General features: G+C 37.2%; 1 protein-coding gene across 1 annotated transcript in view; it reads left to right on the top strand.

The window, feature by feature from the left end:
- Positions 1-13,380, top strand: part of chn2 (chimerin 2) — a 39,069-nt gene that overhangs the window by 7,024 nt on the left and 18,665 nt on the right. Inside the window, exons 2-4 of the mRNA XM_083559671.1 lie at positions 9,506-9,544; positions 12,090-12,145; positions 12,960-12,991. Coding sequence (XP_083415797.1) covers positions 9,506-9,544; positions 12,090-12,145; positions 12,960-12,991 — 127 coding nt within the window. The remainder of the gene's footprint in view (positions 1-9,505; positions 9,545-12,089; positions 12,146-12,959; positions 12,992-13,380) is intronic.

Here is a 13,380-nt window from a genome sequence, read left to right on the forward strand (position 1 = left end):
TTGACAACATATGTGTGTCGGTTTAAAAATGTTAACCGCCTTTTATATTCAGCTATAGTTTGGTTTGTTTGGATGGTGTATGATTTAGTGTGTGCATGTATGTGTGTCGTATGGGGTTCTGTGTTTGCTCTTATCCACCTTGTAAAAACCAGAGCCTGTAACAAAATAGAAGAACAGATGACACAGATCTGGGGTGTGTGTGAGGGGGAAAAAGTGTGAGAGACACTGAAAAAAGGGACACACGTGATTGAGAATTAACCATGCGTATCTTGGTAATATGCAGATGGCAGCCGTCAAACATTTAAAGACTACAGTGGGACTATATCTTCTGCTAGTTTTCAGATTCTGACGTACACCTGTCTAATGAGAAACCGATGTACATTCTTTAAACAAGCATTCTGACTCTCATGGGTTATTAAGTGATCTTTAAAAATACACACCTCTTGGCAGCTGCTTTCAGAAAAGTGAAACATGGCAGTTTTTGATGCTGCCTGTCTTTGGTGCAGAGCATCTCAGTGTGAGGATGTTGTCCTTGGAAGACTTCACCATAGCTGAATTTACTGTGGTTGTTTTTTTTTTCTTTTCTTTTTCTTTTCCCCCCTTAATCACAAACACCCCTCAGCGCTTGCTCAAGAGAGCCACATGGTCAGACACGCACAAGAGTGCTGCACAATTAATAGCTTTTTCTACTTATTGAGAAAATGGCGTTCTGACATTTTCTTCTCATTTATTCTTCCCAGAAGTTTAGAGGGACTTTCAATTCGTTATCATTTTAGTGCCATTCATTTCATTACAGTATTTTTTTAGCGACATCGTCACGAATGTCTTCTGTGCTTTAAATCGATTTTTTCCGAACATACACCGTTGTTATACATTTCACAGCTATGCCTTGTTTCGCCATATTAAATTTTGATGCTCACTGTGGTAGAGCTGGAAGTCGGATTGTACAGGCAATGGCAGCTCTTTCTGTGTGTGAGTATGATGAATGGCAATCCATTACAATCCATACCGCCGTGCAGTGTCCCAGTAAGATTGCAGTATCAAACCTCTGATGATAAAACGGACGCAGAGGTATAGCAAGCATCGGGCAGGTGACCAAAAGAAATGATGCCTCTTCAAAACGGTCCACTGTAAAATAACTCATTCAGATGGTTTGTCAATGATGGAACAGCACAGCCGTGCCCTCTGGCCTCCACAGACGATGCATTCCTCAGAACTAATTGAATCATGTGTTCCTGAGACAAGCTGGAAGGACAGTCTGTCTAAGGTGTGCGTAGGATGAAAGGTTCTTTATCAGTTACTCAGTTCCCTGTGCGTCAAGAAAAAGAGAACGATCACTAAAGCTGCCTCTACCAGTGGTGCACCTGTAAAGCTGTAACACAATCTTTTATTATTTTTACTATTTGAGCCTGTTCCAATTCTCACCGGGATCTACAATGCCTTTCAGAGTTCAAGATTTAACATGGTAACTAGTATTAGCACCAGCGTTTGTTCCCTCTGGGGAGAATAAAATCAGGTGACCTATCTCTCAATCTATCTTTAAGGAGTTTTGTTATTAACGGCATACCAGAGTTCATCATTTAGATATGTGGTCTCATCCAAAAGTATTGGAACGGCAAGGCCAATTCTTCAGTTTTTTTGCTATACAGTAAAGACATTGGGTTTGAGATCAGAAGACTATTTTATATATATTATAATAAATAATTTAGTAACAGATCACCCAATATTAGTTGAGCAAAATTATAGGGACCGCTAGAGTAACTGCTAACTGCATCAAGCCAGAAACCCACTGACATCACCAAACGATTGCGTTTGTTTTGTGATCCAGATTTATCCTATTGCATCTTTCAGTTGCTGTTTGTTGTGGGGTGTTTCTGCCTTTATTATTCTTTTCAGGAAGTGAAATACAATTGTTAATGTCTGGTGACTCTCTTTGGCCAGTCTAAAACCTTCTACTTGTTTTACCTGATGAAGTTCTTGGTTGTGTTTCAGTGTGTTTTGGGTCATGATGATGCAAGATCAAGTTATTCCAAATTAGATTAAATATATTTCCCTGGCAGACAGAATGTTTGTCTTCTAAAGACTTCTGAACTCATTCTGCTGCTACCATCATGACTTACACTATCAATAAATTTTGGTGAGCTCAACTCCAGAAGAAGATATGCAAGCCCAAGCCATGACACTGTCCACGGTGTGACTGATAAGCTGGTATGTTTTGGATAATGAAAAGATGCTTCTTTTTTTCACACTTTGAATATCCACCTTGGTAGAGGTTTATCTTGTTTTTAGAAAAGACTTCTATAGATTCCTCTCTGGTCTTCCTGCTCTTTTATTCTTTTTAACATCAAATGCAGTCACAAGCAAAAGCCAGTGCCCAAAACTAGATCGACAATAAAGTATATTACTATGTTCAATAATCAATATAACAAGGCATACTTTTGAAACAAGAAACACCTGTCAGTCACGTTTTATTATTTTTCATTTGTCGAAATGAAATAAAAGCTTTTGATCTGTTGTCTCATCTTTTCATCTCGAACTCCATTTGCTTTCGGAGTATAGAAAAGCCTGGGGATGCTCAAAGTAATATTATGTTGCACTACATTACATTTATATTTGTTCAGAGTGACTTACAGTATTCTGTGCAGTTGAGTAACTTGTTCAAGGGCCCAACAGTAATAGTTGGTGGATTTGAACTCATGACCTTTTCACACACACATTGTCTGAGCTACTTAGCTACCACTTACACATTAACTATGATATTACCTTGAAAGGTAAACAAATCATTTCAATTTGGTAACACCAGGCAATAGTGATATCTCTGTGTCTGTGCTATCAGACACCTAGAATTTGGTAATATTTTTCCTTTAGAAGGCATTGATTTATTATATTTGCCGATTTATGATCATGAATACAAGTTTCTAAATATGAATTTCTAGTTAGTGATTTGTTTATGGGTAAATCAGTTAAGTTTTCCAAAACAGAAAAGTCGATCGGTTAGTACCATAGAATTTTAAGAAATGAACTTGTTTTATAAACAGTGACTATAACCTTAGAACTGACCAATTGTTTTGGTATAAAAGGGAAAAAAAACTTTTTATGGAGCCTCATTACATCACCTTGTTATTTATTATTTCCCTCTAACAGAACATGGTACTTTATATCTTACTTAGTACCTTCTATGAACTGCATATACTTATAATAACAATCCACACTGTACCTAGACGTATTTAGTTTAATGTTTTATAAGTTTTTAATATTGTGTAGTCTTTCTGATGTACAGTAAATGCTATGCAAAAATACCGTTCCTTAAATATTGTGGACTTTTTCAGGGATTACCCATAATTGTTGACCTTGGGTTAAGCCTATATAACTAATGAGGTAATAAATGTTTTCCTGTTTTTCATAGTTGCCTTACTGGCTAAAATCCTTGTTTAGCTGAATATTCAAGCTCAAATCCTAGCTGTGCTACATGCCATATGTGATTCCTAATTTAGAGGTGTCTGAGTATCTGCACAGTTGGCAGAGCAAAGCTGTGTGGTTACTCTGCTGCTGTAAGCATTTATTTAAAAACATGCTGGATGGTTTCTTTTGTCTCACTCGTTTAGACTGGAGGTGACGTGTTGGAGGCGATATTTCATGCATAAGGAATGCACCATGACCCAACTGCAGGCATAGCTAATCATTAACATGATGAAAAGCTCTATCTGGCTGTTAAAAAAAAAAAAGAAAAGTCTGTGGCTGGTTGTTTTTTGTATTAAACAGTGTGGTTCTGGTTAAATTTAAAGTGTCTCTGGTGTGTGTGTGTGTGTGTGTGTGTGTGTGTGTGTGTGTGTGTGTGTGTGTGTGTGTGTGTGTGTGTGTGTGTGTGTGTGTGTGTGTGTGTGTGTGTGTGTGTGTGTGTGTGTGTGTGTGTGTGTGAGGGGTAATTGTATATATATGCACTGTGTTTGATTGTGAAGGCAATACAGTGGAAAAGTGCTGACTCGCTGCAACTTGAAAGTGCTGACAGAGAGTAAGACGCCCAGCTTGGAGAAAGACATGGATCCTCAGAGACCAGGGCACAAAGCGCAGAACATCAGGAGATCGTTTCACAAAGCGGATTTAACCTATTCTCTGGGATTCTAGCTAAACGATCCCGAATTACTCACAGCTTCAGACTTGCCACCCACTGTAAACACAACCTACAGAGCCTTGAAGGCCGATCGACGTTTCCGCACTTCCGGGTATATGCAGGCTTGTGAGATTTTTAGACCAAAGAGTTTTTTTGTGACACCCTGCTGAGTAAACAAGATAATCTTGCATGTTTGCCAAAAGGCTGCTGGAAAAGGTTTGTTGCTGGTTATCTGCCATGTCAGTTAAATTGCTTCTTTCTGTGAAAATAGGTGGTTCTTGGCCACATTTATTGATAAAACAAGCCAGAATTTCGAGTGGTTTGGCTTGCGAGAATAAGCAAAGCCTAACAAATGCAACTGTGGTTAATTTGTCTAATGACGCTCATTAACAAAGCCTTCTGCCAATTTCACTTTAGACAATCAGGTGAAGATTAATCACTGGGTGATTTGCATCCAACAGCCAATAGTGTGAACTTTTCTTGGGCAAAACAATAGATCCTGCATGTCATACAGTATCTAATATGTTTATTGGACATTCAAATATATATCTTTTTTAAGGGCTGCCAATTGATTAAAATATTTAATCGCACGATCGTCACGAGTTAACCCGCGATTAATCGCAACTTAAATGCACATTTGTATCTGTCCTAAATGTACCCTTAAATTAATACTTAAAATTTTTTAATACTCTAACATGGGCATGAACAAAAATTCATGCTTTAACCCAGGGGTGGGCAATTAATTTTTGCAAGGTTCCACATTAGAAACCCGAAATGTGTCAGAGGGCCACACCAACGATAATATTTTAGGGATGCACCGAAATGAAAATTCTTGGCCGAAACCAAAAACCAAAAATGAGGAAACCAAGGCCGACACCGAAAGAAAAGATTATTATTATAAAAAATTATATACTCTATTATTAGAACCATTGCATTTATGGCTATGAGTGTGTACTAACCTCACTAAAATCAATGCATTTGCAATTCAAAGAATAAATAAATTACAAAAGTTTTTTTAATTATTATTATATATTGTTATTTATTTGTTACCGTTCATAGTATTGACAGACAGGCAGCGGTCAATAATTATTAGCAACGGGCCTGTTAAACAAAAATAATTGACCGCCAAACGTTTGGAAGCCCATTCAAGTGCCGTGAAGAGCCGTGTAATAAATATTATATTATAATAATTATTATTTTCGGGATCCACGGGGAATGTTTCAAAGATCAACCCGTCGAGCCACTAGAGACCACTGATCTAAAGCAATGAATTCCATCATTTTTTGTGTTATGCCTTTTGCCCTAGCACCATCACTGGAAACGTTTCCTGCCTTTTCAAAAACGTCCTCTACAGACGGAGTGCGCGTGCTCGGATTGACTTTACTTTTCTGCGCCGCGTTCTTCTCATATTTAGAATGGCAATCGGGATGTTTGGATTTCAGGTGATAAATTAAACCCGACTTGGAGAAACTCTTTGCAGATACACCCCCTCTTGAAATTTCAGCATTGCATTTTTTGCAAATCACTATCCGCACACCGCAGACATGTTGCTCTTATCCAGATAACCGTGTGCTGCTGCGATTTTCTTTATTGCGTCATTACAATTGTGTTTCTGCCTTGTTGTTTCGGTGATTTAGGTATTTCGGCCGAAAATTTTCCGGTGGGCAAATTTTCGGTGCATCCCTGTAATTTATGATTGGCCTCACGCGGGCCGGACAGGGACGTACAAAGGGCCGGATGTGGCCCGCGGGCCGTAGTTTGCCCAGGTCTGCTTTAACCAGATGTATGTTTATTAGTGAAACCAGATTCAACATAGAGCATAAAATATTCTTGTAAAGGTTTTAAAGAAATTATGGTGCTTTAAATTGCATAAATCATCAGAACATCAAATTGAACTTTTGCTTTGTTTCCACACGGGCGGTTTTAATTGCCGGATGTGTGCATCATGGCGGATATTGGTGCTTGATTTAAGACTTGGGGCATCAGAAAATGTTTTAGTAATAAAAAAAAGTGATTTAAAAATTTATTTTTTGGTGGAGTGTATTTATTAATTTAATTTTATATCTGAGTAAAGTAAGGACATCGTGAATAAATGTGTGTTGTGTTGAAGGTTTTTCACCTCTTTTATATTTTTTATTAAAATGGTCAAACAGGAATGTGTGCTGCATTAATTGCATGTTAATAAAATTAATGGCATTAAAATTAAATTGCGTTAAAGTGTTAATTTTAACAGCGCTAATTTTTATACAGTATATTAAAGGGCAGGAGTTTGGCCTCTCTCTCTGAGGGCCATGTGATCTCACTTCAATTCCAGCTGTGGTTTTAATCAATATTTGATATAGTTAATCAATGTTTTTTTTTGTTTCTCATTTGCTTTGAGATTGTGGTATAATTGGTCAAGTATGAAAGTGACTTTTGAGCCCACGAGACTAGAAATTGTTTTTCTGAGTAATGTTGGTTCGTCTCGTCATTGCATATTGTTAAGTTTTATAGTGGAGGAAAAAAGGTCAGCAGAAGAGACTGGATGCCTTATGCCTTGATGTACAAAAACCAGACTTTCTAAGGCCTGGACCAATGTAGCTTATGTGCCCAGAAGTGGCCCTGGGTACGGACTCAAGTATTCGGGCCAAGTGTGAAAATACTTTTTATTTTTCATGTAAAATTAAGAAATATGTAGACCTTCTTGTCGTTAGCAGCACAAACAGAGAGAAGAAGCAATCACAAAGCAGCATTGTACAAGACAATTTCATGTAACATGCATTTAATACACTGAATATCTAATTACTGGGAGAGTAGTAATATAGATAGGTCTGTACTTTCAGAGACATAGCTGTAAAATCTTTTTGATGAAAAGAGTCCTCTTTCATGTCTTCTCTAGGAAAAATTGTCTTCCATATCTTCATGAATACAACATTTGAAAACAATTAAGAAAATGTAAAAGCTACAATATGAAGAAATGTCTTGCTGCATGTTTGACTTTTTTCCTTCTATTTCCTTGTATTGAAATAACTTTTTTTTTCAACTATTTACTCCTTTTAATGAACATCTGTGCACTAACCCTGGCAATTTGGTGGTGAGCAGTGAAGGGTTTTACCTCATAGAAGGCAGCCACCATGTAAAGGATTGAAACTAATAGCTACACGCGTTACTGTACACCACGGCATGACCGCTACGTGTTTTATACAGATCAGTCAGTTCAACAGAAAGGTGATTACAACCCAACCATTTTTGTCTACACAAGTTTATCACTCAAGTTTTAAAAACATTGTTACATTTAAAGGTTGTATTACATAAATCATTATACATTATGCAGATTCTATATTAGTTTCAACTGACCTGCATTTCACATTTACAGTGATTACAATATAGTTAAAATAGTCATTTGTTCATTAATTGAGTTCTAATAAGCATTTTCCCAAGGTCAGGCTTGTATTGGGCAGAAATTTAGTATAGCCAGTCTATTTACCTGCTTGTTTTTTGACAGCGAGAGAAAACCATTGAAACTAAAGAGAACCAATGCAACCAAAATATATACACACTATATGGACACCTGAATTTTTCATCCATATGTGGTTCTTGTCCAAACTGTTACTAGGAGAATCATACCTGTTCCAGCATGGCAAAGCCCCTGTGCACAAGTCAAGCTCGATGAAGATAGGATTTACATGGTTTGGAGTGGAAGATTATAAATGGCCTGCTATAGAGTTCTGACATCAACCCTATAAAACACCTTTGGGATAAATTGGAAAGCTGACTGCACCCCAGGTCTTCTCACCCTACATCAGCATCTGACTTTAAAAATGCCTGTGTGAATGAGCACAAATCTTTACAAGTACACTCCAGAATGTAGTGTATAAATATATCGATCAGGCATAACATTATGGCCACTTGCCTACTATTGTGTCGTTCCCCCTTTATTTGCCATAACAGTCCTGAACCATCAAACATTAACAGCATTAACTTCTTCAGCAATTGAAGCTACAGGATCTTTTCTGTTGAATCGGATCACACGGTCCAGCCTTCGCTCCCCACTTGCATCAGTGAGCTTTAGCCACCCATAAGCCTGTCACTGGTTCACCACTTTTCCTTCCTTGGACCACTTTTAAAAGATGTTGCAGACATTTTACAAGAGCTGCAGTTTTGGAGATGCGCAGACCCAACCGTCTAGCCATCACAGTTTGGCCCTTGTCACACTTGCACAAATACTTACACTTGCCAATTGTTCCCTGCTTCTAACACATCAACTTTGAGGACAAAATGTTCACTTGCTGCCTAATATTTCCCACCCAGTAACAAGTGCCATGATGAAGAGATGATCAGTGTTATTTACTTCACCAGTCATAATATTATGCCTGATACAGTAGGTATACACTCCTGTTTAAAAAAAGCAACGGTAATATTAAGATTTTGATGGCTTTAATAACAAAGATTGTATGTTATTGCATGTGTTTAATTGCTGCTAATGTTTTTATTAAATGATTTGATGTTATGAACATTAAAAGCTTAATATTTTTTGCAAATTTTTGTTTGACCCAATTTCACTTTCACCAAGGATTGTAATTTCCAGAAAACACACGATATGATTTGATTTCTTTTGTCCAATTAAATAAAATTCTAAGAGTGTTTAATGCTAAAGTGGGGAGACTTAAAATTATTTGTTCAACACAAAAAGGTTCTGTGACTGAGTGCACATGAAATCAGAAACCCATATTTCTGCTATGTATCTGATTAAGATTTATACTGTGAAGTGATTTGAATTTCATATAAGGACATTTTCTCCTGGCTCTATTGCAAAATCCTTAACGCCATCGAAAATCTTTTATGAAATCAACTTTTGCATGGTAATAGGCAGACAATTACTAAACTTCCAACTCGGTGTGAATTGATTCGGTTCATTTTGCGTCATCAGCTACTCTGCTAATTTGGTTTGCACGCCTCTTTGCACATGCACATCATGAAATCATTATGGATTATAGATTTTAGTATGAAAAAATGATTGCACATTTGGTGTGTTCAGTAAGAATGTGTGGTTGGCTGTGTGTGTGTGTGTGTGTGTGTGTGTGTGTGTGTGTGTGTATTGATTCTTCTTGAGTAAGAGGACTAAATAAGATTCAGCATTAAACTGCAGTGCTCCCTGAGGGACTGGAGATGGGATCGCTGGAGGTGTGTGACTGCTAACGCTTGCTTGAACACTGAGTATCTCGCACTAATGAAACAACGGCATAACCTTGAAGCACACTCTCCAGGTTTTCACTCGCACTAAATACGCCAGTGACATGATGAAGTGGATATGAGACGATGATGGAACTGTATTTTAACATCCACTTATAATGATTTGCGTTTTGACATGCAACCGTATTGACTTTGTATTGTTTTCTGTTTCATGTGTTACAGATCCCGAGGACTACCAACCACCAATATGGAAATCCTACTGTAAGTTGAAACGGCTGCAAATTTTTAGATTCAACCCTACCCCCGCCCCAGGAATTTGAGTACTTGTTAATTTCTGTCAAGTACATAAGCTGTTGAAATGACTCAAATCCACACCCGCAGCACAGATGCCAACTTTTGTAATTCGTTTGGCGGAGTCCATAAGAGCCTACAAACTTGCGACATTATGCAACGCCATAGCAACTATAAAACGAAAAGAAATATTACTAGAAATGTACTGTTTCTCCTAACAGAACGTCTCGAGATGGTTTTCCTGGTTGCAAATCCTGAGTGCGATATTTCTACACAAATTACAGTAGCCGTTCTAATCTTTTGAATCCATCTGCAATCGCATGAAAGACTAGGAAATACTGTTTATATTATGTATTCGTAAGGTGCGTTCAAAATTTCAATTGAATCAGGCCCACGCTTCCTCCACTGGAAAAGTGACCTGCCTTTTATCCCAGCTCCTGCAAAAAAAAGGCTACAGGGATTTTAAAGAACTATAATACCCACAGAGCATTCACACAAGCACTTATAAGTACTATCCTGAAAACAAACAGCAATATCTTCTGTCAGCGCCAAATCTTTAAGGTGGTGTTTGAGAGGTTTTGGCTTCCCAGTAAGTTAAGAGGCTAATGGATGGTGAGGAGTGTTCCAGTATGTCGAATCACCAGCACATCCATGTGTCTGCACTGACATCACCCTTTAGTATCGATCACTAAATCTAGACTAGAGGAAGCAACACATGCACACTTTCTCCTGAATTCAGCTGTTTCAATCATGATGCCTGCCTGTAGCATGTCAGCTACTGCAATGACTGTTTATAACTTTTGGTATGTATCGCCTTATTTGATTTAGGATACCGTATTGAAATGCTGCTCTGTTACATTTTTTTTTGGGACTCTTTCAATAATAACACATTAGCTGTAATTTAACGTGTGAGAGGGGGTGCCCTGCGAAGAAAGCTTCTTGAAATGTTGTGTTTTGAGTCAGCTGAGAAATAATAAACAGTATGGCCATATTTAAATACTTTTGCCAGCAGCTATTTTGGTCATTCTTTTCAATGACCATGTCAGAATCCATCGTTCCTGTTGGCAGACACCGCATTGCATTATGGTCGGCGTATCAAACGTACTCTCTTCAGTCTTGATTTCAGCCCATCATGGTAGCGTGCGTATCTACACCACACACTCGCTGTTGTATTTCTGGTCTGGTTATGTCCATATCATGTTTACTGGATGTTGTTCAGTCTTGTCCTGAGTGTCCCTGACTAAAGCACACAGTTGGATGCCTTCCTGCTCCCCACATGGCAAATATGCCACAGGTTCAGAAGACCACATTGCTGTCCAGGAGGGTCTGTTTTTTTTTTTTGTTTTTTTTTAATGAAGTCATCAAGGACACTTCTACCCCACATCACCCTCAAGCAACCTGGGACATCTGCTGCTGTTTTTACGTTCTCAACAGCCTAATATTGTCATATGCCATTGTTACTTAATAGTAATAGTAAACTATGTATAGTGCAAAAAATAGAATGTACAAAAATGGATAAAAGATAAAAATATCTGCACAATATTAAGTGCAAAGGAAAAAAAAAATTAAAGAAAAAAAATCCTTAAAATAAATTACATTGATTTTAAAGAAAAATAAACCATAAAACTACCGTATGTTAATAGGAAAATAGGACGTCTCACTTTGTATGCAAGAACTGTATAAATAAATTAACTGCAAAAACTCCTAAACACCTAAAGTTTTATAATCTGATTTATTGCTAGGGTTTTTTTGCCATTGGTGATCATTACCTTATTCATCAGCCACCTGACTGCAGTTCATTTGTTTTAGTGAATTTACCAACATGCCCAAGTGCACATGCATAATCCATATCCATTTGCCTGCCTTGTAGAGTCAACAGCATATGCTGGTGTACCGGATAGTTCCAGCAAGGAGGATTAATAAATAAATATGCAGCATGTGGCTGAAGGTATTCTGCACTGAACTAATCGCTCTCATGCAATCCATTGTGATTTGTGAGAGAGCATGAGAGATGGCCAACATTTTCACTGTCAGTGCTGCTGTTGAATGTGGCAGAACTCTGACTGGCACAGGAGAGCAAAAAAAAAAGAATGGGTTTTAAACTCTTTCTAATTATTATCACCATTATTTTGCAACATGCCAAGTGATTTTTTTTCAGTCGCATTTCTAATAAATGTAGTACACAAGTTCTATATCTATAGATAGTCCTTTGTGCAGGCTTTACTGATTTAAAAGATCGATATTGAAATGCATGAGTGATGTGAGAAGGGGGCTGGGCTTATACTTGGTGATGTAAATATCATAGAATTCAAATTATTCCAGATTAGTGTTTTGATTGGTTCAAGGTGATTTTAAGTCAACGTCTTCGACAGTGTTTTCACCATGAATCACGATGGGTAGACTATAAGCAGTCTAAAAGATTTTAATTGGCATTTTTAGAAAAAGAAAATTGTCCAAAAACGTATGTTTGCATATAGAAGCTGAATGTAAGTGTGTGTATATGTGTGTGTCCTAGTGTACCAGCTACAGCAGGAGGCGCCCAGACCAAAAAGAATTACATGTCCACAGGAGGTCAGTAAAGTCACACACCTTTTATACTTAGCTTCATAATCATGATCATAAATCACATCTCTGAGAATGTCTACCTGTAACATAAGTTAGGGCGCTCATCATAGATTGGTGGACACTTCATTCCTTTGTTAATACTGTACAGTATCTGGATAAACCAGATAAACTTGTGCCTGTGGGGCATGCCACATATGAGAAAAAAAAAAGGGTGTGGGGGAAATGCCAATTGGAAAAATTAAGAAAAAAAAATTAAGCTTCATGCCTCCCATTAGAGGTCACTGAATAGCTGTATTTGCCTTTGAATTCCATTGTATAATAAACTGGATTTTCTTCACATTGTACCAGAAGTTTTACTTAATATATTAACTGTAATTGCTTTAATAAAGCAGATTACATGGTCATGTTTTCTATTATTTATTTTTTTTAGAATAAATCATAAATAAAGGGGACTATGGAAATGTACAGATTAATATACTGATTGGTACAATACAATATTTATTTTTGGCCCATGGCCCTAATTTTTTATTTTTTACCCTTTGTAGGAGAACCTTTGGGCACCTTTACAATATATGAACTAGAATAACTAAATAAATGCAATGATAACGTAGATGTTAGTGGATATAATGAATACTTGTGAATACTGTGCACCCAGCCTATCATTCTAAGTTATAACTGACATTCACTGGATTTGTAGAGACTTGCCTTTTAAAAAGGCAATTTATGAAAGTGTGTACTAGGAGATATAAACCTGTTTGTCTTCACCAGTTTAGTTATTCTCTTTCTGTCTGTTTTATTTTTTCTTTCTTTTTTTTGGCAGATGAAGAACAGGCCCAAATATTATGGACGAGAGTGAGTGTAATTTTATTATTTTCACTTTTCCCTATCTTCTTTCCAGCCTGACGGGCAGAGAGCAGACAAGACATGTCAGGTCGAATTTGATGTCTTGCAAGAATCTGCATGTGTGGGTGTTAATACTGGGGAAATATGAATAAGAGAGAGAGAGAATGCAGAGGCGGATACCATGATTTTAGTACTATTAGATTCTGTCTTATGTTTTGATCATAAATGATGGCGTGCAATTGGAACATGCAATGTTCTATTGACTTTATAGTATTTTTGCTTTTTTGGTCTAAAAAATTATTTTTTAAGTCAGTTAATTTCCAGACATTGATAGTATATTAAAAATATATATCAATATCTAACTGTGATTTGCAATCACAAATAGAAACTAGATTGAG

This window comes from Silurus aristotelis (genome assembly GCF_946808225.1).
Source record: "Silurus aristotelis genome assembly, chromosome: 1".
Taxonomy (NCBI): Eukaryota; Metazoa; Chordata; class Actinopteri; order Siluriformes; family Siluridae; genus Silurus; species Silurus aristotelis.